The sequence below is a fragment of the Thunnus maccoyii genome, chromosome 9 (assembly GCF_910596095.1).
Source record: "Thunnus maccoyii chromosome 9, fThuMac1.1, whole genome shotgun sequence".
NCBI classification, from domain to species: domain Eukaryota; kingdom Metazoa; phylum Chordata; class Actinopteri; order Scombriformes; family Scombridae; genus Thunnus; species Thunnus maccoyii.
Window position 1 is genome coordinate 27,532,947 of NC_056541.1, and position 27,382 is coordinate 27,560,328.

General features: G+C 42.1%; 1 protein-coding gene across 1 annotated transcript; it reads left to right on the forward strand.

The window, feature by feature from the left end:
• Positions 1-459: 459 nt before the first annotated feature.
• On the forward strand, positions 460-27,174 carry si:ch73-138n13.1 (plectin). Its single transcript, XM_042420867.1, has 13 exons — positions 460-759; positions 2,448-2,541; positions 4,812-6,145; positions 6,253-6,343; positions 7,294-10,101; positions 11,104-11,229; positions 22,339-22,454; positions 23,748-23,913; positions 24,053-24,215; positions 24,696-24,826; positions 25,073-25,215; positions 25,336-25,423; positions 25,518-27,174. Exons 3-12 carry the CDS (start codon positions 4,827-4,829, stop codon positions 25,409-25,411), a joined length of 5,139 nt encoding a protein of 1,712 aa, XP_042276801.1. The 5' UTR covers positions 460-759; positions 2,448-2,541; positions 4,812-4,826; the 3' UTR covers positions 25,412-25,423; positions 25,518-27,174.
• The last annotated feature ends 208 nt before the right edge of the window (positions 27,175-27,382 follow it).

Here is a 27,382-nt window from a genome sequence, read left to right on the forward strand (position 1 = left end):
AAGGCCACTGAAACCCTTGAATATTGTGGGGTTTTCTCTTCATTTGATGTCCCTTCATCCAAATAGGCACCAGTTGAAAGTGTATAAATTTTTTAAACTAGCAGTTAGTCCCACCATGTTTATTTTTACGTGGGAAAGGGGCCAATTAGCACTACATAGATGTAATGGGATCGTTCTTGCCCAATCAAATCGCCCCATTTTAAAGTATAGTATCAAACTAAAGGTGCGTCAAGCTTTACACATTCAGCTCAACATGTGACCGGAAATAACGCTGATTTGCCTGCAAATACGAGTTCTGAGATATTATGGTTGCTGCTCATTGAAGAAATGAAATGTAGGTTGGAGTTGTACACACATTTATGCCTCTGATCTCGACCCATGACACACCAGCTCCTTGCCTTTTTTAAATCATTTTAGCTCATTAGCTTATGTTCATGCAGTGTTTTTATGTTGAAACCGGAAGCCATGTCGTGCTTGAAGGTGTTGTAGAGGCTTTATCAACCGGCCAGGCGGCTTGTTCGGCGCTGTGTGTGTAGACTGTATGAGTCCAGGCTGACAACAACACTGCAACCTGAGACGGGAGAGCCAGCTAAGTAAACCAGCTAAGTTAGCCCCTGTGCTAACCTCCTGTGGTAACCTGTCTACTGTCACGACTCGCCATTGTCCGACCAAGTTCAGCGAAATGTCGTATGTTTAAAGTTGCTTCGACAAGACAAGAGAAAGAGAAAAGAAAAGAGAAAAAACGGACTTTCTTGTTTGGTAAGTTGTCTCCGGTTCGCATCAAAACAGCCAGCGAAAGACAGGTTCAGTCTGTTTCCATTTTGCGAGTTCAGCCTCTTGAGTTGTTAGCTTACGGTCGCTAGCCAGCAAGCTGTTGATGCGTAATTCTTTTTTTCTCTTATTTGAAGTCTTTGGGATTGTTAAGACACGCTTACTCTGTATGCATCGTGGTAACACTTGTGCATATTTGTGGTGCATTAAATGCACCCTTGTTCTGAGCAGGCCAACTTAGACTTTTGCTAAACTGGACCGGGTTGTGTCTACCATACGAGGAAGATTAGGTGAGCAGACAGGACAGGGAGGAGGAGGAGGAGGAGGGTTAACACTTGTTGCAAACTGGGATAGATCGACTTTAATGAACTGATATGAGGAACTGAACTCACTAAATGAATGTCGTGAAATTAATGTGTAGTAAAAAAAACAAGTCAGTGTTAGTTTTAATTAAATTAATTCAAATGATGATGGTTTTAACATTCCTTTCATTAATGAGGTGCATATATTGTATTTATGTAAGTTGTTTTTGGGAGGTAATTTACCTGCCTAGCTAATATTTGACATTTAAAGAATAAGTCAAGCCTTTGAGTAACAATGGCATTTGCAGTCATTTTACTTGTAATGTTTATAAGTATGTTATTACTTCCCTTTTGATAACAAGATAAACCCAACTTTAATCTACGGATTTATGATCTTCATTATGAACAATACTGATCAATATTACAGACATGTTAAACTAACAGTCTGCAGTCTTCTTGGATGACAGAAGATAATTTATGAAGTAGCTTTAGGATTTGTACAAGGACTACTTTGTGAGAACTCACCTGTGGAAAAACTATACTTCTTCTTTTAGCTGGTAATAGATCAGTTGACATGATTTTGCCTATTGTCTATGATAGGAAATTTCCTCTGTATAACTGGATGAACCAGGTTACTGACTGGATATCTTTTGCTAGTTCCACTCTGAGCCTAAACACAACAAACACTGTGGTGGTTTACCCTATGCCCCACTCTCCTTCTGTAAGTCCTTCCTGCTAGAAATCAAAGAAATATGTGTAAAGATGCCTACCAAATGTTTTGATTATGCAACAGTTCATGCTTAGGGAAATACTTCAGGCTGTTTTTGGCTTTCAGTATTGAGCCTTGTGCAGGATATTCATGTGTCTACTGAGCCTGTATAAGACAGACAATTTCCTAATCCCTGCTGTGTTGCTCGACCCACCATCAGAGTGAATGTTTAGCATTCCATCTTGGCGAAGGCGTTTCCTGTCAACATCTAAAGTTCAAGTTTTCAACTATCCAATCTCTGTTAGCAAACATCAGTTGATGTACATAATGAGATTCACAGAAAAAGAGCAGGACATTATGTAACTATAAGAACAGGAAAAGGTTAACATAGCAGCTGAGCTTGAGTTAATGACTTTGTGCATGCGTTTTGTTGTTTGTTTTTTATGTCTGGACCTATGCCATCAGTTTGAATGTATGGGTGTGACTGTGTTTACTTAAGTCTGTGTCCGTGTAAACATGATCATCTATTTGCTTCTGTACGGAGGCGTGAGAACACCACAGTGAAGAAGCATTTGCTGTGATTTGTCTCCCACAGCCTTAAGCGCTGCAGTCTTGTGGAGTGAAAAGCTTGTGTGCTTTGTTGACACAAAGTGTGTTCCCCTTAGGCTTCTCCAACTCCTTCCTCCTGTCTGATATGTCATCGCTGCTCGGTTACAGCAAAAGCCAGAGCTCTACGGCAGACGGTTGACATCTGGTCAGGTAAGATATGCTGGGGTTCGTCACAGCAGTTTGAGCCAGAATGTTTTTTTTTTTTTCTTCCAAAAAGCAAAATTGTTCCTGGTCTGTATAATGAAATATCTCAACACAGAAACATGTGGAAAGCATTATCAGATGTGAAGAGGGAGCCTCTTAAAGGGCTAACAGAGAAGTGTTTGGGTTGTAACATTGTCTATCTTCATTCTCGCTATAGAAACAACTGATAGAACTGATTATCGACATAGTGTGTCAAAAGAGCAGAAACAGATGAACACCTGTTATCTCGTATTTATCACTATAAGTCCTTTAGATTGTAGAGTCAGTTGAAGATAAACCTACTAAACTTCATTAGGGGGGGAGCTGAATCTTAATGGCAGTCTGGTATGAGTTTGCAGTGGACTCAGTCATTCTCTGTCACAGCCTGATTTGCCTGTTACAACGAGAAAACAATGACATTATACAGTTGTCCAGCCCCTCCCCTAAACCAGGATCCACTTTCAAAGGTACAAGAGCACGATTCATTCAGATTAGTGATGCACATTTTACAAAAGTTATGTTGGCTATCACAAATTAAAAAAAATAAACAATTATTAAGGTCAGTTACATTTAAACAACCCCATTGTTGGAAAAGCAATTATTGTTCTGACCAAATGTTAAAAGGGGCCACGTCATGAAAATACTGAACATAGGAGAAAAAACACTAAATTTGGCTAACATGATATAATGACTGATTTATAGCTCTTCTGAAAACAAAACACATACAAAAGAGTATAAGAGTATGTAGATCAACAAATACAATTTACGTAAAAATAAAGTAAACACTTTAATTGTCATTTGTCTCAATGTATTGTGACTTGAGCTTACCACTAACAACTCTGAGACTCAGGTGAATAGTGCGAGTGAAGTCCCTATTTATGGCAGTCATTTTCATATGTCATTGCAAAAAAAGCGCAAGTGTTATTAATAAACCAAATCATGGCTGCATCCCATTTAGTGTTGCCAATTCCAGGCCCCTGGTGTTTTGCATGCAGGGTCAGTGGGACACTTGGGAGCTGAACTATCGTTAATGTGATTCAGGCCACCTACTATGACAAGTTCAAATGTCTCCTGTGAAAAAGGTCTCTTTTTTTAGACAAATTAGGAAAGATTTTTCCATTAATTAAGAAAAATAACCCACATAGAAAACTTTTGGAGATCGCTTCATGAATGCTGTGTAATATCCACAGCTCGCCAGTCAAATTAATATAAGATAATTCAGCTTTAATGACCCCCAGAAATGTGCAGAATGTGCTGTTTAATTGTTAACCTTAATAGGGCTTTGTCACAGCAGACCATTCAGGCTTGTTCAGACTGCAGGCAAATCAGATTTGTTACTCATATCAGATCTTTAAGACAGACCGTCCGCACTGTTATTTGCAAGTGATCAGATTGGATTTGTGTGTCCATACATCAACGACCTATCTGCATGGGTTGCTGTGGTAACGACATAGGTGTCAGTAACTACGTATGCTGGTGACGTGGCTTTCCAACAAGGAAGCATGAGAAATGGAGATCCACAATCCCCCCCAAAGTACCAGCAGACAACTTATTTCAGTGTCTGTCCACGGACTGTTGTTCTCTGTGTTGTCCTCCATACCACTCTGTCAGTAGCAGCATAGATTCTGTTCAGCTGCTCTGATGTATTTCTGCCACTCTGGATTTGACAATGTTGTGTGTCTCATTGCAAGTGATGCTAAAGACACTTTAAAATCTGATTTGAGCATCTGGACTGAGACGCATCTGTAGAAATCTGATTGGAATCGCATTTCAAACCACCTCTAAATGTGGCTTGGATCTAATTTGCAAAAATCACATTTCAAGTGTTTTTTTTTCTGTCCAGACTTTCTAAAATCAATCTGGATATGCCAAAAAACATATTTGGGCAGGCAGTCTGAACAAGGTCTTAGACTTTTTATTATCTACACCTGTGTTTTCTTACTCTGACTTGTCAAAATGTCTTCCGTGGATGTTAAAGACAATTTTTTTATTCAGCTCTCAATACTTAAGTCCTTAACCCTCTAGAGTGATCAATAACGTTGTGTAAATATCTTTCTCATTTGGGTGTAGAATCATGCTGCAGTGTAAGACACTCCCAAGACAAAGTCCACAGTAATGGCTAGATAGAGTGAGGCTAATTATAAGTCTGATTCTGCAGTATGAACGGCTGCGGTTGAGTATGTCAATAATACATTTTGGTTTTGTTGTTCTGAGGAGAACTTCTTTTGTATCTATAGTTGCTGTTGAAGAGGATGGCTGCTCAGGTGGAGGTTCAGACTGGGGAGGTTGGGAGGACAGTGGCGGGAGGACGACTTCACCTGAGTCCCCTGACTGACTCCAGTAATAAGAGCCTCATCGAGATCCCCTCCATCAACCAGTCCCGTATCATCACTCCAGAGGCTAACAAGCCTGTCCCTGGCCCCAAACCACGGCTCACTCCCAAACCTTTTGCTGTGGAGAAAAACCCCACTATTAAACCCATACTTGCCCCTAAGCCCCAAACTAAGCCCCGACCAGAGTCCACTCGCCTCGCTGGATACAAACCAGAGCTTCCATGCTCTCCAAAACCACAGCAACCAGTTGCCACTGGCAAACCCAGGCCTGTGTCAATCAACCCCAACCGTCCTGCGCCTACATCCTTTAAAACATCTAAGTTGAACACTGGGCAAACAACCAAGCCTGTAGTCCAGCCGTTTAAACCAGCCCCTCCTCTTGACCCTGGAGACCCCAGCAAACCCACTCCCCCCATGCCAGTAGAGAGACAAAAACCTGGTGCATCAAGCTTGGCCTATTCCAAGAGCCTTAAAAAACTCCCAGCAGCAGAGTGGTCTGGAACCACCAAAAAAGAAGAGAAGGACCAAAGGATACCCAGTAAAGGTGGGGTATCCATTACCAGAGCCAAGTCCATGGGTTTTCTCGCTCAGGTGGGGCAAGAGGAAGATGAAAAAGAAAAAAATAAACCAGAGGCATCTGTGCCACTGCGACCCAAACCCAGAGCCTCCAGGCCCAGACCTGTATCAGCTATTTTCCTCAGCAGTCCAACCAAGACAGAAGCACCAGTTCCTACTCCTCGCTGGACTGGGAGACGACCCCTTTCAGCTGATCTCACATCCAAGTTTGAGTCTATCGGACTGTCACTGCACCGTAAAACTCCCAAGGCAGACACTAAAGAGAACACTCCAGAAGAGAGGGCACTTTCACAGAGGCGAGAGCAAGAGAAAAACCTGAAGAGTACCACGCCACAAAGTACTGATGCTAAACCTGCTGTCTCAGACCAAAGCAACAAAAAGACAGAAGAAACAAGTGTAAAAGAGACTGATGAGGATAAGCGTGTGGTTAGCATCAAGTCGCGAATCAGTCTCCTCCTTGATTCGTCCACCTCTCCTGGGGCAGGTGTCACAGGCCAAGTGTTTGATCTTCACTCTCCAGTGCAGCCAGTCCCTGAAACTGAACCACCAGTGGGTGTTAAACAGCTCATAAAGCAGCTTACAGAAGATACACCACCAACTCAGAGTCCTGTCACGAAACCAGCATTGAAGCCCCGACCTCTGCCCCTTGACCTGACTAAAAGGTAAGAGCTGCCCCTAATGTCTCCTCAGTTTGCTTTTGTCCTTTGTCTTTGTCCATGAGTTCCACTGTCATGCATGGCTTTTGTCTTGTGTGATGTATGTTCATCAGGTTTTCATCCGAGAGGTCGCCAGACCTTGGCAGTGTTTCCTTCAGTGAGGCAACAGAGCGCCATGAGATCAGCAAAGATCCTCAGAGGAGGGTAAGAGAGGGACTCAACTTTATAGTAACTGGTTTCTGTTGGGCTGAGTCTATATTTAGCAAGCAAATGAGAGTAACCATGAGGAACACTGTTACAGCAGAGTGGAAAATGCTTTCACATGCTATCCTCTACTCAAAGTTACATTTTAGTGTGTTTCTTGACATGTTTTGCTAAAATAAAGATCAAGGCATATAAGGATAATTACAAAACCAAACAAGGCCATGTGAGTATTTGCAAAATGCTGATACATGTAAAGCATGGGAAAAAAATAACTCTCATGGAAGTTAAGAAAGCTTAATCGTATATCTACCTATATATTTACTAACAGGCATGAACAGGACAATGTGAAATACTTCTTTGAGATAAAAGAGTGCTCACATGTACTGTGGACCCTTGTTAGCCAGTGTTTGGAGGAACATTTCCCTAGAGGAAATGGTGCATTGCAGCAAAAACAATTGTCACTGCCATAGATATACAAAGCTGTGAAACCTTAGACAGCTGGCACAATAATTACCTGCGTTGGCTGCTGGTTATGAAACACACAGAGAGGAGATCACTGGGAAAAGGTCAACACAGAGAGGTTTTGATTACCACCTCTGCACCACACCCACTGTTATGAGGCCAACCTAGAACAAGGGGATACCGTTTCCACGCTGACAGTTGTTCACTTAATCACTGTAACTCTTTTGTGTGACGTATTTCCTCCTGTTTGTTGGCAAATTACATCTGTTCTGACGTCTGGTTTTGTAATAAGAAGTATTTCACTTCAGAGTAGGTTCTTAAAGCTTTTAATCCTTTGCAATGATTCCATATTTATTGTTGCATAGTGTTAAAATGATAGTCTTTTAGAAATATGTATGATTGTTTAATAAGGTTAGATTAATGGACAGGTGGTTACAGGTTTGTTGTTATCACTTAACAATTCTCATTATATCTCTGAATTTTCTTAGATTGAAGAGTCAGCTATCACCCCCACTGACCAGAGGACATTGGCGGATTTAAATGATTACCAAGAGCAGCTCATAAAGGCCTCAGATACTGAAGGTCCTGAGGCAGGACAGATGTTTGGCACCATTCCCAAGGAAAGTGATCCCAGCGGTGACGTACAGACAGTACGAGCATCCTTGTTTGAAAATGTTGTGGAGAGGCACAGTGTGCTGATGTTGGATGAGGGTAAACCTGTAAACAAGGCCAAAGACTCGCTCAGCAGCCCATCATTTAGGAAATTAAGTAGTGAGGATGAGGGATCACTGGTGACTGCCACCTACAAAGAGCCTGTATCTCCATCAGGTCCTCTGCAGATGTTGCATGTCTTCGACACTGTGCAGGCAGTGGAAGAGAGCACAGCAGTGAGTGAGAGCATCCCATCAGCTCAGTGGGAGGATAAGGCCCTGACTTTACGCTCCAGACGCTCAGAGGGGAACAGGCCGGTGTCAGAGAGGACTGGTTTAGCACAAGAAGAACCAGCTTTGGCAGTAATGCCAGACCAGCAGCCTCGATACCTCAGAGTTGGATCTTTGCCAAAATGGACCACTACAGGTCTTGAACAAGATACAGGCATGGAGAAAGGGATACTAAAGCAGTCACAAAGGGAAGGACAGGTGGCTTTGAATAAAGACCCAGATTGGCTGAGAGAAGCAGAGCAAGAGGAAGTGGCTGCAGCTCCCAAACGTTTGAAAATGCTGCAGGCAGAAGAACAGCTGAAACCCAGGGCAACCTACTTTGCCTTGACTGGACAAATACAAGAGCCACTTTCTCCTTTAGAGGCAGGACCTGATATAGGGGACACAGCTGCACCCTATGATGATTTCTCTATGAGGTTTGCACAGGGAAGCTCTCAAGGGAAGATTCTTCCAGTTAGGAGGAATCCATCATTAGATGAAGCTTTTGGAAAAACCTCTCAAGATGAAGTTGAGGAGTTAAAGATGAGGGGCCAGATATCACACAGGGATATCAGATCAGCATTGGATGGACAGACGACACAGGAAATGATGGAAGTAGGAAAGAAAAGAGAACTAAAAAAGGAGGCTGAAAGAAACAAGGGCAAAATGAAAGAGCTGGAGAGGGAAAAACAGAGACAGCTCGAAATGGAGAAACAAGCACATTTAGAATTTGCACGAATGAAGGAGATGGAGAAGCAAAGAGAATATGAACGACAAAGACAGAAAGCTTTCGAAAGGGAGCAACAGGAGTTCGAGGAGAAACAACGTGCACTGGAAAGGCAGAAACAGCTAGAGCTTGAAAAACAGAAGATGCAAGAGATGGAGAGAGAGAAACAAAGAGAACTAGAAAGAGAAAGGCAGCGGCAGCTCGAGAAAGAAAAACGCAGAGAATTGGAGAGACAGAAGGAGATTGAAAGAGAGAAGCTGCGAGAGTTGGAAAAGGCGAGACAGCGAGAACAGGAGAAGCAGAGACAGAGGGAAGAAGAGAGGCAGAGAGAGCTGGACAAGGAGAGACAGCTGCTGGAAATCCAAAAGGAGAAACAGAGAATGGAGGAAATGGAGAGAATGAAAGAGTTGGAGAGAAGACAGCTCTTGGAGTTTCAAAAACAGAAGCAGAAGGAAAAGGAGAGGCAACAGGTGTTGGAACTCGAGAAGCAGAGAATCCGAGAGAAGATGGAAAGAGAGGAGGCAGAGAAAATAAAACAGATGTCATTAGAACAGGAAATGTTAAGACTGAAAGAGCTCGATAAAGAAAGGGAAAGACAAAGGGAGATGGAGAGGGAAAAGCTGAGAGAGCTGGAAAGACAGAGACAAAGAGATTTAGAAAGGGAGAGACAGAAACAACTAGATATTGAGAGACAGGAATTAGAAAACCAGAGGTTGAGACAGCGAGAACTTGAGAAGGAAAGGCTCAGGAAAGAGGAGTTGGACAGAATAAAAGATATAGAGATAAGACAGCTCTTGGAGTTTGAAAAGCAAAAGCAAGCAGAGAGGGAGAGACAACGAATTTTAGAGCTGGAGAAACGCAGACTGAGGGAGAAGATGGAGAGGGAGGAGGCAGAGAAAATGAGACAGATAGCCAAACAGCAAGAAGCAGAGAGACAGCGACTAAAAGAGAAGCAAAGGAAAGAGGAGCAGGAGAGGTTGAGGTTGGAGTCATCACCCCTTCGGCCTAAAGTGTTAGATTTGGACTCTGTGCTCCGAAACGACCCTTTTTCCAAGGCTACTTCTCAACGCAGTGATTTTGCAACACGATGGAAGGAGCCATCTCCAAGAGCAGAAGAGTCTTACAAACCTGCCATCCTTGACATAGACTCTTTCACATCTCAAACTCAGCCCTCCCCCAGTAAAGACTTGTTTCCTGTTTCTAGTGTTCAGGGTGTAGACGCTGGGTTTGGGGCTTGGCTACAGCCTACACCTGAGAGGGATGTAAGCTGGAAGGTGCCATCACAGACGGTCGGATTCACAAGCCCAGCATGGACACCGTCTCCTCAGGACCCATGGGAGCTGCAGCCTGTTGAGATGTCAGTGGACAAACCAGCAGCTGAGCCCAGAAAACATGCCAACAAAGTCAGCCCGGAGCAACTCCTCCTCAGGCAGGAGGAACGGGTCCTGGCTCCGCAGAGGCACTGGTCTGGTATGCTAGACGAGCAACTTCACTTGGCACCTTTTATCAGGATGGAGGCCAAAACTGGTGTGTCTCCTAGTGGAGTCTCTAGCAGCGCTTCTGCAGAGCAGATCTGGTTACCCAGAGAACCACAGCCGCAAGACAGCAGGGTGGAGGTCCGGAGCCAGAGGAGATCACAGGGATCCCAGGTGAGTGAGAGTGATCCTTGGAATACTATCAGAGGCACACTTTAATCTTCTCATAAGGAAAATGTTTACATTCTGTAATCTTTAAAAGAGATTCACTAAGTTTAAAAACAACATGTTTGTCTGGAGATCAGCATCTTTTTAACTAAAGATAACAATTGAAAAAATATTTTTTTAGAAACCAGGTATTATTATATAAAATATCACCTGTTTTAAATTGCTTCAAGATTTATATCATTTTGTTGATGCCTGAGATGAAGTGGCATGGGGACAAAGTGCACACAGTCATAGCCTTTTTAACACACACCTAAACACGCCCATATGTGCCATCACTCAGTATAAAACTGCCCAACGGTTGCAAAAGGCTGAACTGCCAGAAAGCAGAAGGACAAGAGACCAGTATTGACAGAGAGATAAAATGACCAGTACTAGAGTGTGCTAGGAGAAAACTGTAAAACTGTATTCCTTTTCAAATAAATATTCAGTTAACAAATAACTGAAACAATTATCAGTCCCTAATTAACCACTTGGACCAGTTTGTATCAGTTTAAATTAAAAGGCATTGCCATTTCTTTCAGTGAGCTATTGTTATTTTCTTTTCATTTGGTATCTAGCAGACATGCAAAGTTCATTTTTACATTTTTGCAACATTTTAAAAATCTAAAAGTGTGGCACCTCAGTGGCTTAGGGGTTAGGACACGAACCAGGAACCACAGTGTCTCTCTCCCTCATTTCCAGTCATCTCTCCACTATCTCCACTTAAAAAAATGTGTCGCCACTAACGCGTGACCAAGCGCATGTTGTGCATTTCCCAGTTGTTCCAGATTATCATGCCTTATTTGTGTAGAATGAATATTCTTCCACCAGTTAAAATTGGGTGTCTACTGGGTCGGTACTTGCTACAGTAACACTTTGTGTCAAGAGTCCTGAGAAAATGTGTTGTTCAGGTGTAGTTTACATTATGTGAATATGTGAAGTTTACTCAAGTCCCTTTTGTGTTGCTAGGAGCTGAACAGGATGCGGTCTCGCAGTGTGTCACGGAGATCAGCCCCTTCAAGCAGTGCTGTGGAAGGAAGCCTTTCCAGGATGAGGAGTCGCAGTGCCCACAGAGAGCAGGATCGCTACAGCTGGGTGAGTCCAGCTACAGATCGCACCAGCAAGTTCAGCAACTCTGTTTTTAGCTTTATTACAATCGCTATTTTCATTGAACTATTTCTCACGCAGCTCTGTGGAAACAGGGAGGGAGCAACGTAATGTGTGTGTTTGAGAGCCTGTGTGTCTGTGTGTAGGTCTCGTGCATTGAAGACAGACAGTAAGCAGAAGTGGAATGTAGTTAGTTGAATGAACGTTCACAGGTCAATGCTGCTGTGCTCAGGTAGTTAAGAGTCGGTGACTAATGTTGAAAGCTCCTAGACTCGCCTCCACCCATCCTGCGTTACGCTCTGGGGAAGTGGAGGCCACACACCTTCTCAGGCCTGTAATTCAGGATTGGACATGTTCTCACTGCTCATCTATCAGCAGCCTGTCAGTATGGCTCAGGAAAAGGTGTGAAGTGAAATGGCCTGTAATGATAATGTGTCCTGCAGACACATAATATTTGTGTGACTGTTTTCCTCCTTTTAACTTTAACCTCACTGTTCAGATCTGCTTTTTCGTACATTTTGAAATGGGTGAATTGAAATTTGCCTGTGTTTTATTTACAACTACACTCAATACATACATACACATATCATCTGCGTTCAAACAGAGGCAATTTATCAGATATTCAGGGTGGGGTTATGCTGACTCTTCGTCATTAAGACTGTAATTATGGGCCTCCACTATGAACCCAGAAGTACAGTATATTGTGTCCTGTAATTGCATACTGGGACGATACAGAGTGCTGATTAAGTCGCCATGAGTTTAAGATTGACTAACACCATCTAGTGGTTGGTTGTATTTCAGTTTGTGAGTGTCGCCCTTCCTGGTGTGTGTTGCTGCTGTCAGTGTTTGTGTTTTTTGGTTTGATGCTGCTGGCTGATGTTGAACTCGGAACAAGGTGGCAGCAGTGGAGCTAATTACGATGCTGTTTCATCAGGCACAAGAATTAACACTGTTGCAAGTTGTTACAGCCTAGAAAACATTTGGGCCCAGGTTGCATACCGCAGAAGATCCATTGTATTAGAGATGTTGTCCCATAATGGCAGAAACGCTACTTAAGATACAATAAAATAAAGGTTTGTAAAATTAGATGTTATGAAATAATATAAAAACGACACTGGGTTGTATTACACTGCATAACCACCTCTCATGTGGTAAAATGTGGGATTTCAGACTTTTTGGAGGATTAGTAGCCGTACTGTGGTCTGCCTCTCAATACCATTGCATTTTAGACTCTGTACACCTCCGTATAACTGATATGTGATCACTTCTTCACTTCTGCCATTATTTTTATTTTACAAGAAATGTCTCTCGTTGGTATTTAATGATAGGAGCAGGTACTAAAAATTCGTATTTTTGGATTTGTACTAAAGGATGAAAACATCCCTAAGAATCATGTGATATAATCTGATTATTATCTTTGTATTAATACATTTAAAACAAGATTACCAAAAATGTTAACAGTTAAACATTGTGTGGTAACATTGCTACATTTAAGATGTAAGTATGTACTGCCTACTTTCAGTCAAGACTTTGAGGAAATTCCCAAAAGTCAGTTTTAGCCGATCTGAGATGATTAATTTCCTTGGATTGTATTTACTGGCGGAAGCATCCTCGGACTCACATCGATGAGATAATAGTTGTGTGGTGACATCATGTGGATAAGTCAGAGGGTCTGAGGCTGGTGAGTGGGGCAGAGCAGAGATGGCCATCGGGCTGAGAGCTGTGTTGTACATGTGGACATGCTGCTTGACTCCTCACTGCCTCTGGGTAAGTAACAGCACAATTCTCTCTTCTCATCACAGATGTTTCTCTGTGAAAGACGTCCTCTTACATAATACTGAATGTACAGTAGGTAGTTATCACATACAGCGTACTGTACGCACTTAAGCTACATCCCATATCATTTCCTTTTGTGTGCGGTTGCCGGTTGGGTTTCTGGTTGCTGCTTTGCATGGAGTGATGATGTCAGCAGAAGAGGGGAAGTGAGGAGCAGCTGTGAGTCACTTCCAGTAGGGGATATTAAGTACTGTATCGGGAGGAGTATTTGGAAAATGTGGAGCAGTTATATGCTGCTTCTCACTATAAAACATTTCTGTACATCTTTGTGGTGAAGTCTAATCCTTTTAAAATCAATAGAGGAAAGTGAACTTTTCTGCCATTTCTGATCTGAGCTACCATCGTTTGTTTCATGACAAATTATTATGAAAATAGTAATTTTTTTGCATATTGGGAGGATGTAACATTTGGATGATTCAAAAACAATTTGATTAGGGCTGTAACAAACATCATTGATGATTATTATTGATTATTGTCATCATCAATTAATCTGACAATTATTTATTTCAAATAATTGTTTTATATTTAGTCTATAAAATGTTAACAATGTTAATATTCTTATTTAATAGCTTGTTTTGGCAAAGCAACAGTCCAAAACCCAAAGATATTCCATTTATGAGAATATAAAACCAAGAAGAGAAGCAAATCCCAACATTTGACAAGCTGGAACCAGTTAAAGGGGAAACTGGGATTTTTCAACCTGGATCATTTTGTGCCTAAGTGACTAATGGGGACAACAGGAAGACCAGATCAAGCAAAAAGTAAAGAATAACATTTAATTTCTCTGTATGGCCTATAATGTTGTCAGACACTTATAATAACAATCTGAGCCTGTCAGTGGCAAAAACAGACACTTTTAGTGGACGCACATTGACAAGGTGCTGTTGCCCCGTCGGATTACAGTGCAGCCCATTTCACAGCTGCCGGCTGAAGCGCTCTTGCTCAATACTGGACCAATTTAAAAAAAATTTGTTGTCCCCATTAGTCACTTAGATATAAAATGAGGGGAAAACAGGGTCCAGGTTGAAAAATCCCAGAGTTTCCCTTTTAATGGTTGTCATTTTTGCTTGACAAATGACTTAAATAATTATCAGAATAGTTGTTGCTCATCACTTTAAGTTATTGTTTCAGCAGTAAGTGATAATAAGTAGAGAAGACAGAGTATTAATGAAATAATAATATATTTTTGTTACAGGAAAGTAACTTAAGATATTAAACATGAGAAATGTAGCTTTTTCAGATGGAGTTACACTGTCCGTAGTCAGAATACTCTAGAAGAGGCAGCCATTTTCACGCTGAGGAGTACAGGAACTAAGTCTGTTGGTGAGCTGTTGGAAACTGAGAACCTCACAGCAGATTTGCCTTAAGCTCAGCACTTCAAAGACACATTAATCAGATTACCTGTAGGGGGCATATGTGGACAGTGATTCAGCCTCTGTCCCAGTTTACTATGAGGTTAACTCACTGAAGCGCGTCGTCGTTTATTGTTTTAGTTGAGGTACAACTTGACCGACACCAGTTAACTGAGACCTGAGTGTGCACCATGAACCAAAACATATTTTCTAGTCTGCTCTACTGTTTGCATGCGTCAGATTTAAACAAACATTCACTTGACTGTTGTGATTCATTCTTTTGGTCACATGGTGCTGACTGTTTGGTTGATGAGTATATAGTCTCACTGCTCCGGAAGAGCCACACCTGTCCTTTCACTCTTCTCTATCATGCATGTCTAATCAATCTATTTATAGTTTTCTCCTAATCTTGATCATGCATTCATTCCTATCTGATTACATTACATTTGCTCATCCCCACTTTCAGTTCATTACAGCCTTCTCTTTCTGTTTTGAATGGAGATGCTTATTAAAAGTAACATCTCTCCTTTCACATCTGTTTCCACCTCTCATCCGTTCTGCCTGTGACACTTCACTGTCTTGCCCTGCAACTGAAACAGAGCGACAGAGCACCGCAGAACATATATCACCCTCCCCTCTCCCTCCCGCTCTGAATCAGGGACCTCCCATTCTCCCTCTCACTCTGTCTGCCTCTGTTCCACACTCCCTCTCTCCACCCTGTTTCTCCTTGACGGTGAGTCCTATAGCGCTGAGCACAGAGAGCAGCACTGCTGACGCATTTTCTCCTACCTGCCCGTACCTGCAGAAAAAGGCGAGGAGAGAACATTTTCTCTCTCTTCCTCTTCTCTCCTCTGGATTTGACTTCCCCACCACAGTACTCTCTCCTGGTTCTTCTATTTGGCACTGCGTTGGTTGCCCTCTGGTTTTCCTTATGGAATATGAATGACTACAGCAGCTTTCCTTTTGCCACCAGCTGTCCTGCACCATTTCTCCTTGCAGCTTTTTATCAGAAGATAGCGTAGCATCAGGAACCATGGGAATGTAACCTTGTTGGTTGGATGGATTTTTTCAACTTTTAACCTGGGCCTTGTTTTGGAAGGAACACATCAACACCAGCTCTGGGAGAGCTGTCAGGTTGGCTGTAATTGAGGCTGGGATCAGGACAGACAAGCTCACACCTGGAGAATTGGCGGAGGTCTTAATAGCACTGTTAAAAGTCTCATTTTCATTCTCAGTATTATTAGCACAGCCAGCCTGTGTGATGGAAATAGATAACTGAATGTTCTGCCAAACATAAATGACATGTTGAGGATATGATACTGTTATTACTGCTCGTCAATCCTGTACTTGAGTAGTTGTCACTTTCTGTACTTGAAGCCAGAGAAACATGGCAGAGAAACCTGTTGGTAGACAGCACAGCAGTTTTTCAAGCAGTCTCATAGAGTAGTGCCTTGCATAACTAATAGTAAGTGTTAGACTTAGAGCAACCTTACATAACCTTTACATGCCCACTTGGTTGGTGAGGCAGGCATATCATAGCAAGCATATCTTGTGTGCATCAAAATAGACATTTGAAAGCTTCAAAATTCACTTAAGGCCGACAGTCTGGAGCCTTGACGGTGATGAGTCCTGATGGCTCCACTGGGGCTGCACTGCAGAAAGTCCATTTAGAAGTGATACTGAGCAGAGGCTCAGTCCTGTAACGGTCAGAGACTGGCTGGCAGTATCTGTGCTGCAGTGCTATAAGGAGCAGACACCATCACCACCACCACCACATCTGACTGGCTGAGCTGTGTTGTTGTCTGTGTCACCCACTGCACTGCTGCAGTATTGACCTAGCATCACACTCCAGCGAATACCTAGGACACTGTCCCTGGACTGCCACCCCTCAAGCATAACTAGACTCTAATGATTCCCTGCTGCTGTGATAACAAGAGTCACAGCTCAGCTCGGAGACTCTTTACTGACACAGCAGGTGTTGCGAGTACTGGGTCGTGATGGAGTATCTGGGGGACAAGCTGTCAGTGGCCCACTCTCAGGTGTCAGGATGGGTGGGAAATGTCCGTCGCTCACTTCACGGGGCAATCAGCCTTTTGTCCACGTCGGTGGAGAGGGGAGGCAGGGGAGAGGATGGGACTGGAGGCTTCAAGAGAACCAACTCTCTACGCTCTCTGGCCTCTCGCAGCAGGGAGTCCATCCGCAGGTTCTCACTGCGCAGCCAGCAACGTCTGTCCCTACGCAGACGCACCGCACCCAACACCCCCACTGCTGTAAGACAACACACATATTTAAAGTACAAACATACACACCAGGGAAGCACCGATACCACCTTCTACTGGTATCCACTGAAACCAACTGCAAACAATAATCCGACACCAATATGATCCAATAGCCAACTGACTAATATAGCTGCTAGTATGTACATATTTACTATATGTACATACTCAGCAGTATAACATATGTTGGAGTTAAATAAAGCACAAGTGGAATTGAAGGCATTTTGCAGAAATGTCGATGCAGTTCTGTAATGTCACTGTGTTAACAGCTGCTGCTTCATGGACAGTTTGGTCTCTAGCCAAACATCTCCAACATCTCAAGAACTTATCCATCTGCCTCGTTATGCTCCTCCTGACTTTTTAACCTCCTGCTACCTCTCATCCATCTCTTTCTCTTTCCTGTCATCACTTCTTCATCTTATATTGTCCTTGGCACAATGTTATCCATTCTTTGTTTGTCTGTCTTTGTTTAGCAAAGCTGTTGTTATACTGGTTCTTCAGGTCATTATGTCGCCTAGTATGTGGTTTGTAGTTTTTAGTTGTTTGTGTTTTTTTTAATGGGCACAAAGACCGACAAATTTGATCCTATTAGGATTTTTTGTGTAATATTAGTATTGCCAAAATGGTAAACTCTTAAAGAGGCAAAAGTCATTGGCCTCCTGTCACTTGCCTCTACCCTGACATCTAACGTGCTCTGTGCTCTATGTAAAGGACAGATTTATAAATCCATATAGGGATATGGGTACTTTGCAGTAGAGTTGTTCCTATCTTTAGGTCACGCCTGTTTGCTAAACTGCAGTGTAACACCTCATGAGTCATAACTTCTAAAGATAAGAGGTGTTTTCATGGTATCTGTTTGGTTGCCAGTTGTGGTGACATGTCTTTTTGTCAGTCTTGACAGATGTGATTGTGGTGTCTAAGAGCAGTAGGCCTCCCCTCTGGACTGGTGTTAAGTGGATGAGTGACAGTAAGAGGCCAGTTGAATGGGTGGACAGTGGCCAGGTATCTAGTAAATGGGTGAGAGGAAGGAGAGGATGTGGAAATCAGAACTACACACTTCTCACTGATTGTCAGAATTCATTCATAATATCAAATGACTTTGTACCAAATCTCTAGACTACTTTAGTACTCTGACATGGCATTTGTTTCATACCATATATTGCATAAATATAAACTGCCGACTGTTGGTGTTAACCAGGCTCCGAAATCTCCCGCCTGGTGTCATGAGTTGTGGATGCAAGTGGGAAACATATGAAAAACACCATTTAAAGTAATTCGGCAGGTATTGAAATAAAAATAAAAAATCAGTGAAGGTCAAGTTGGCGGCACGGTGGTGCAGTGGTCAGCACTGTTGCCTCACAGTAAGAGGGTTCTGGGTTTGAACCCACTGGCCAGCTTGGGCCCTTATGTGTGGAGTTTGCATGTTCTGGGTTGTCTCCAGATACTCCAGCTTCCTCCCACAGACCAAAAACATGCAGCTTAGGATAATTAGGTTAATGGGTGACTCTAGATTGTCCATAGGTGTGAATGTGAGTGTGAATGGTTGTCTGTCTGTATACATGTCAGCCCTGTGATTGACTGGCAACCTGTCCAGGATGTACCCCGCCTCTTGCCCAATGTCAGCTGAGATTGACTCCCCCGCAACTCTCTATAGGATAAGAGGTAAAGAAAGGAATGAATGAATCAATGGAGATCAAAGTAATATAATTAATCATACTTTCAAAAAGCAAATTAAATTAAACTTATTATCAGAAGAAATAAAATGTGTTTATTTGGAAAAGACAAAGACCGATACCGAAAGGTCCAGTAATATTTTCAGTATTCATGTTAGACTTTAAATTCATGAATACAAATTATTTTAGATTTGGTGGTTCAAAGAGTGTTGTCAAGTTAGACCAATGACAGCCATTTGAATCAGTCAATTGAAATGATCCCAGGACAAAACTGGCAACCTGTGATATAAATGAGTATTTATGTGAACATTACTAAAAAAAACCCATCAAATTAATGATTATAACTGAAATGTGATGGTTATTCTTCAATTAAGATGTGTCGATCTTTACACTTCATTGACAAAAATTTGAACTCAACAATCATCATGTCGGCAAAAACAGGAAAATAAACTCCAGACTGAAAGTAATGAGAATAATCCTTTTAAGTCTCCGTTCCCTCCTCAGCCACATCACAACATTCAGCTGATGTCAGGTCCAGCCGCTCTCTGGGTTAAGTTCTTAAGCCAAGTCAGGTTTTTACATTCTTTTCCCTCCGTTCTTACTAGATGCTTTGCACAGCATTGAACCCTCGTCTGTATGTACCACTTATGTAATGAAAGAATAATGAAAGAATAACACAGTGCTGTTCGGTTTGCCTAGCAGGGCACGTTTTAATGTAAGCTCCTCTGACGTGGGGCTAGAATGCCCATTTGTTGACATGAGATTAGTGCTTGCGGGAGCAGTTGTTTTGAATATCTGTAGGATATTGATATTGATTACCGCTGTGTCCATGAGTACACGCAGAGCATACTTTCCCACTCCACTCCAGCCAGATTGATTGGAGAATGGAGAGTGGAGACATACTAGGGGGTCTACTGGTGTGATTGAACAGGTTTTTATGGCTGTTAATAGTCTTACATTATTTAAAACGGTCAAGTCGGATCCCTTTTTCAAAAACTGAAGGTATGTAAACACTTAAACAGAGCTTTTTACAGTTTGCAAGATCTGATTTAAAGATAATGCACTTATCCATTTAAAGACTGTGACTCTGAAGGTTGACACATGTTCCTGTTGTTGATGGGGTTAAAGGCTTGATGCTGTGTTCATATAAATACACTATTACATCTACAGTAGCTGCTCACTTTGTGTCTTCTGCTCTGATGTAACACCATCTGTTAGATGTTTTACAGCCTTCCTTTTTTCACAGAGCAACAAAGCAATTATTCACTTTTCATTTCACCGTCGAGGTAGAAAGACTAATCGTCCTGTGTGAATGTGTCATGGGTCATGTGTAGCACACAGCGTTATCAAGTAAAAGTTTCCAAGGCCTCATTCCAGCCCCTTCCTCCACAGATTGTCAGTCAGCCCTGCTCAGTGATCAGGCCTTTCTCTCCTTCATCCTTCCATTCATCCGCTCTTTGTTATTTCCCCTGACACACCCTTCCTGTCGTCGTCTAGGGGAAGCTGGCTATTGCTAATGTTATTAAGGAAAAGCTTGCTTTCTGACAGCTATAAATCATTGTTACTAGAACTGTTGGTTCGGTAGGCCTTGTTTTCCATGTTTGTTCCTGATAGCAGAGACTATACCTGTGAGTGTCAGTCATAAAGTTTTTTTGTTTTTATTGTTGAGTCAATAAACCTGTCTGGCACTGTTGCATGCAGAGATTAATGCAAACTGCACCAAAAAAACAAAGTAGAAAGAGCCCAACTGGAGTTAAATACTGAGGCTGTTAAAAGCTCCTATTTTACTGAATAATAAATGCTGTGAGATTATGAATGAGCTTTCTAAAGGCTTTTCAACTCCTGCTTTGAGTGGGCTGCCATAAGTCCTTTCTTTCAGCGGCTGTATAATGGCGCCTCTCTTAAACATGTTCCAGCAAAGGCAATATACCTCCTCTACGCTGATCAAGTGAGGGTGTGTTCGGGGTGTGTTTAGGTTAGGTAACAACTCATGCACACATTGGATAGGAATTTTTATCACCAGAAATTTATAAGGCCTGGATTAAAGATTTTTTTTGGCATTTTGACAACACTGACAGCAGCATAAGACAGGCGAGAGAGAGAAGGTCGACATAATACCAAGATCTCCAACTGGAACTGAACCAAAGATTGAGCAATTACATGGTGTACTCACAGTGATGCCCCGTTCTGGGCCTCCTCAATGAAGACACTTAAGGTCTCACTATGCTTTAAACAAGCTAGGTTGTACGATGTTCAAGGTAAAAGTGTCAATACCTGTTTGAAACTAAACACTCGAAGGCTGGCCAAAATAAAGAGGTGGAAGACATTAGAAATCATAAAATTGGAATAAAAGCACACACTTTCAGACAGTCTCTGATTGTCTATTTTGTAAAATTACAAAATTTGTCGGGAGGCAGCCTTCGTCATCAGAAAGGTGTTTTCAGACACTGTTAGACAATTCAGTAAACACTTTGTTTAAAGCATACTGAGTCCTTTAACCTTGTAAATTAGCTATTTCAGCACAATAAATTTATCAACTCAGGCCACAATCCATTGTACGTTGTTTTTAGAAGGAACGGTTTATACTGGCTGCTCCTGTGCGTTAGATATGTTATTGATCTATTGCTTCAGTTGATGCTGTAGTGAGTTAAACACACATATTGTTTCAATTGTTTAGACTCACTACCGTACATTATTCTTTGTGGAAAGCTGAAGGTCGAATTAGCCGCTGTGTGTAATCGACCCCACCATGACCACCAGATTAGCCGAGTATTTGTTTCCTGGTTCTGCATGATCAACCTACAGGTTAATTTGTACTAGATGTTTTGTTCCCTGCTGAAGTGTCAGTGGAAGCAGGGCTCAGAAGTGTGCGTGTGTGTATTCGAGGGTAAGTGGTGTGACCCTGTGATGTCGACTTTGAAAAGTGTGAGTGCTGTAAATCCTTGAGAAGAGGATGAACTTGAGCACAAGTGCTTTCTCAGATGCAGGGAGCAGCGTTGAATGCCATTCTCACTGTTCTCTGTTTTTCTTTTTTTTGTCCTGCCAGGAAAGGCATAGCTGACGGACGACATCTGGCTCCACTGTTCTTTTCTCTTACACTCCCTCAATCAAAATTTCTCACAGTCACACTCTACGTCAGAATTTCTTTCTCATTGTCTCTGAACTTTTTTTTTTTTCTTTACTCTTGTATCTCTGCTCTCACATACAAAGAAAACAAGGATTGCATTCACTTACAGTCACTGCTCAATAAACATTACTACTGAACCGTACCGCTCTGATAGTCTAAGGAACCTGGGCAATTACAGAGCCAGGTGTATCACATTTCTCTGTCCACCCCTCAGGCAACATCTGACGACAGAAGGATTTTCTATTGTTTTTTGCTATATAGGCCAGGGTTATCAGTTCATGCGCAGGCGTGCCTCTGTGAGCTGTGTGTGGTTTTGAGACAGTATGTCCTCTGTACAAGCCTCATTAAAAGAGGCATGGTTCAGTAGACAGCAAACACACACTCAATCACCCACCCACCCTTCTTCGTCTTTGTCCCCACGCTGGTCCCGTCTCCATTAACTCATCCGTTCACCTTTCATTATCCGTCTTACCACTGCAGGCTGCTCAACCACGACACTGTCGGCTCTTCAGTAGTAGCGATGACGATTAACTGACTACTGTACTTTATTATTCATAATAATGGGTTACTATTCTTGTCAGTTAAACAGAGTTATGACCTGTTTGTCTTTATATTAGCAACATAAATATAAAAGGACAGTTCCCAAATATTTAGCACCTAGGGCCGAGATTCTTAGCTGTCATCAGCAGTAGGTTGTACTGATGTAAAGTGTTAGTTGCATAAACAATGAGAGACCTGCTTCTGGTGTCTCTCAGGCTAGTCTGTTATATAATTTCAATCCAATTTGATTCCTCCACATTCATTAATAATCTCTCTCTCCCTCTTGCCTCTAGGTGCAAAAGAAGCAAAGTGTCAGTGGTGAGGAGGAGGAGAAAGATTCAGAAACTCCAGGGCGTGAGACTGACAGTCAGTATGGGACCTGGGAGACGGGACTGCGCACTGACGACAGGTAAACACATACTCTGTCTGCATTTTACATGCACACAGTATAGGTGACTGGAAACTGTCAGAGCTGTCCATAGTGAAATGGTATGCAACACAACTACATCAAGTGCAATCTTTATCTTAATTTTTTCTTTAGTTAGTATAACTGGATTAAACTGGACTTGTGTTCCGGTGTGTCTAGCAGTGTCTAATGTCCCTGTGTCAGTGTGTACAATTCAGCTGGGTTATAAAACGATAATGATGGGAATAATTATGAGATTAATAACCAGTTTACAACAAAGGACTTCTAATACCGTATTTCCTCAGATAAAAGATGAAAGCTGGGTGTCCAATAATGGCCGGGGGCATGGTCGACTGGACAAAATCCTGGTGCCAGTTAAGCAGAAATAGTAGTTGGATGTAACTTCAGTTCTATGACTACATGCACAGCCCTCTAGCTGACCGTCACAGAGAGGGGAGGGGAACGGAGGAGTCACATTATCATTTAAATACAAGGATAACGGTGTATATTTTAATAATAATGACGGCAATGACACTACATGAGCATAGGTAACCAGGGTAACAAGGGTAACTTGGCTAAGTCAGCGAGCATACATCCATGAGCATGCTACCCGCATGCTACAGCTAAGCGGTGCGTTGCCAAAACATTCCAGGTGGAAGTCAAGCGCTTGAATTATTGTTCCACACGTCAGAGTAAGTGGATTACCGGTAATGCAGTAACCAAATTTAACAGAACAAACGGAAGCAGATCAGAAAGGAGCCTTCATACTAAAATATCAGTGGGAATTAGAGATAAAGGCCTCTCTCTAATATAATTATATATAATATATTTGAGGAAATATGGTATTCGGTTAGAGTGGAGCACAGACATTAATTAGCTCCAGTGTTCTCTCTTATTGCAATCTGTTACTGACCTCCTGTGGTGAGAAATAATATCACAACATTGACAAGCACTGAAAAGAACGGACAGTTATTCTCTTCAAATCTGTTAAAAAATGTAATTAATGTTTCTTTAATGTGTTTTATATCCATATGGACAAGATGTCATGAGTCTTTTACATGTATAGTGTATAGAAACACTATGTTTAACTGTCATGATGACAGGGGAGGCCTGCAGTCTGTTTTTAAGTGCGTCATCTAAATCATAGCTTCCCACAGTAAACTTGTGACAGGAACAAAAGAAAAGATGTGACTCAGACTCTGTGTGATTGTAGCTGTGCTCACAGCAACCACACAGTTGTTTCCAGAGGTTTTTCTAAACTTTTTTTTTTTTTTTCCTTCTTTTAACTTTTTTCAGTCTGACTCCTGCCACTCCCAGCTCAGAGAGTAACTTCAGCTCTTCACCAAGGAAGCCCACTCCATCACACACGCCAGGTGAAAACGCCTCACAGTTTGACATCGAAACCCTAGATGGCCTCCTTCCATCATCCTCATCTGAGAACCAGCCGCTCCCTTTCCCTGATGTAAGTGTCATCTGAGTTGACCACAGCTGAGGTTTTATGATGGCACATATCACCAGTCTCTCGTTTCTCTTACATGTTTTAGCAACAAATGTTCCTCATGACTGCATTGGATGTAATTTCTCTGTGTCTGTGCGTCCAGGCCCCGACTATTCTGTTAGACAACAGCGCTCTCCGCTCCAGAGCCCAGCTGGGAAAGAAGCGAGCCCCACGGACACGGCCCTCCAGAGCTGCCCGTCAGAGTGCTGCCCAGACAGAGGGAGAGGCAGGAACCACTGAGGACTGGCTTTACAGAGACTCCACAGGTTAGCACGTCCCCTAGAACTGAAGTCTTTGTGTTTATTTTCATCTTGACTGAAGAGGTGGGCAATATGAATTAAATCTGTCATGATATATGTCATTTTATATCATGATATTGATATACTGTATATGCTGTGATATGACAATTTCAACTGGAAATTGTTTATAGCTCAAATATGGTATGGCAAAACCTCCAGTAGTGACAAATTTCTATCATCTCATTGTATTTCATCATATTTCCCAATCCTACTTGGCACCCAACAAGACTAGCTAAACGTTTGACAAGATGTTATAAACTGGATTTAATTAGATGACCTCTTTTAGTCAGTATACTCTAAACAGATATATGTGGAAATTATGCACTCTTAAGTTTCTTTTTGTTGTTCAAATGCACTTTTGATGTGTCAGACAACAAAATATCCACCTTTTTAAGTGATAGCTGTACATTCACAAAATAATATGCATTTGTGCTCTCCCTGTGACAGAGGAGAAGGTTGAGAGTAAGAACGACGACTCAGACTATGAGGAGCAGACCAGAGCGGACGCTAGCCCTGCTGTTGCTTCTCAGCCACAGAGGATCGCCCTGTTCCCTGGAGTGGACCCCTCAGCTTTAAAGGTGAGCCTTATATGAGTAGAAAGAAAAGGTAATTCATTGTAAGTACTCACCAAATATAAAGTTTGTTAACCAGTCCTGTTTGATGCTATTTACCACTTACTGTGCTGCTGTTGTGATATTACAGAGTACTGTAATTGTTCTGACCTCTCTGATCATGCACAGTGATGGGATTTTATCAAGACATTAACCGGAATGCACCATGACTTATCAATAAAACAATTAAATATGTCCCGCTCTTGTTGTCAGGCGCAGCTTAAGAAGAGGGGCGACTCTGACAATCAAACTGATGGACCCTCTCCCTCCCCTTCCCAGCTCTCTCGCTCCCCCAAGTCCCCCTTCCTCCCACGAGCAGCGCGTGTACTGCCCCCACCTGGTGGGAAAGAAAATGGGTAAGAGACACCAGCTGGGAGAAATCATTCCCTCTGGTGACAAGGATTTGTTCACACGTTGTTTAGCTCTTTGTTTTCCTGCATTCACCTTTCACTTCTGTCTGTCTCCTACCTTTGCAGTGAGGAGGACTCGCCTCAGTGGTTGAAAGAGCTGAAGTCCAAGAAGCGCTTGAGTCAATATGAAAATGAGAGCTAAGAAAACAGTGAGGTAAGATAGTGTTTGAGTGTTTTTTCTGTCTCTTTCACCGTGAGGAAGAAATATCAGTTTTTAACACCTGTTTTCCTCTCATTCTCTCCTCAAGGTTGCCTTAACAGACGAATCTATAAGAAACAGAAGCCTTAACGTTTGACCCAGAGAGTAGGAGGGGTAAATCTACCGCTGCTGATGTATTTTTTTTCTTTTTTTTTTTTGTTCTCTTCCCATCTGGGTCGATAAATGTGCATGGTGCCTTTTTTACGGAGAGTCTCTGTCTTATGGAAAAAGAAAAAGCAAGGAGAAAAAAAAAAACATCTGGCTGCTCTGCTTATCCATTTCACGCTTGAACCTGTGGGAGCTCTTTTGTACCAGGAGGGACTTCACATGAACACTTTAATAGGGACCAGGAGAAGTGGGTGAAGGGTGGAGGAGGACAAAAGGCGTTGATTTCCTGTCAAGCTGCATTTCAGGAAATGGTTAACTTGTGGGACCACGACGCCTCTTCACCCTGGACGTGCTTCATCACGCGCTGGAGGACAATCCAGCTAATCCTCTACAAGATGTTTATATTTAGTTTCCTTACTCGACTAATGTGTACAAGTCGGCTGTTACTGCCGTATATGTGTTTATCAGTCAATGGAGGTTGTCGATGGAGTCACACAAGCATTGCCATAGGATAACATTTCAGTCACTAAACTTCTTGAACATAGAGAACAAATCACTGCTGACTTGATTGTCAGTGGGAGTGTATATCATGTTAGTAATCAGGAGATGTTATATTTGTATTATTGTTGATTTAACAAAGACAGAGAGCTAGTTTTGGAAAAAAAAAAGAACATCAAGTTGCATCACTACAACAGAGGCTCCAACGCCTTTTACTTTGATACACTCAACAGCCTAATGGTGTCACAATTGCTGCATACTGTGTATCTTTTTTGTCTCATTATCTAATATTATGTATTTGTCTTTGTGGAAGAGGGATGGGGGACTTTTGGCCAAGTGACTTTGCATCTGTCAATCATGCACACTCCTTATCAGCACAAATAGGCTCTTCAATCCTGTTATGAAAACACTAATCAGCCTGTCTTCCTCTAGCTTTTAATAGATTGAATGATTGTAACTGTAAGCATCCATTACAAGCCATATTCACCTTGTAGTGCTCAAACACTCCATTAATGTATGTTTTTTCTCCAGAAAATGTGCAATTTCCCCCTCTATTTTATTATGTGCATGCACAATCTTTGCTGTCAAACCAGGCTTTGTTCAAACTGACTGGGCCAGAGTGTCAGGGTGTTGGCTCACACTACTCCAGCGGAGGGACGGTTTGCTCACTACATTGTTTAAACGACTCTACCCTCCGCATCGCTACACACAAATGTGACTGTTTGCACCTGCTTTACAGTTTCCTCATCATGTCTGTCATCCACCCGCCCGCTCTGCGCTTCTATCAAGCACTTTGTCACTTGATGCACTACAGCACTGACCTCTGCCCCCTCTCATTGACCATGTCTTGTCCTCCTGTTTTTGGGTGAACTCATTGGAGTGCTCATGCAATGCAAGTGAATGTGTTGATCGAGTCTTTCGGAGTGATTGTCCCTGGTTTCTATGTACATGATGTTTTACTTTGTCAAAAATCTGAGGGTTTATTTTTTATGTCCTTCTTTGTCCTTTTTTAATTTGAAAGTAAAGATGTATATTACACTGTGTTGTACTGGCCAGTGTCCTAAAGTGAATAAATTCTTAATAAAATTTACTTGACTTGAGCTGCAGTCTCTGTCTAGTGTTTCTTCACATAAGTTTATCCCTATAAACATTCAAAAAGGGAAATTTCTCCATCTTTCTGAGTATTTCTTTGACTGGTGCGTGTTGTGTGTTTTTCTATTTTAAATCAAATCACGCACTGAAAGTATTAAGCCAAATGACATCTGAGAATAATACTGAAATTAATCAAAGCTAGCTAAACCTATGGAT

Excerpts from the sequence above, each read along its gene's own strand:
- si:ch73-138n13.1 (XM_042420867.1), top strand. The coding sequence starts at position 4,827 with ATGGCTGCTCAGGTGGAGGTTCAGACTGGGGAGGTTGGGAGGACAGTG. Across the intron at positions 24,216-24,695 it reads GCTTTACAGAGACTCCACAG|AGGAGAAGGTTGAGAGTAAG; the intron begins GTTAGCACGTCC and ends TCCCTGTGACAG. Across the intron at positions 24,827-25,072 it reads TGGACCCCTCAGCTTTAAAG|GCGCAGCTTAAGAAGAGGGG; the intron begins GTGAGCCTTATA and ends TCTTGTTGTCAG.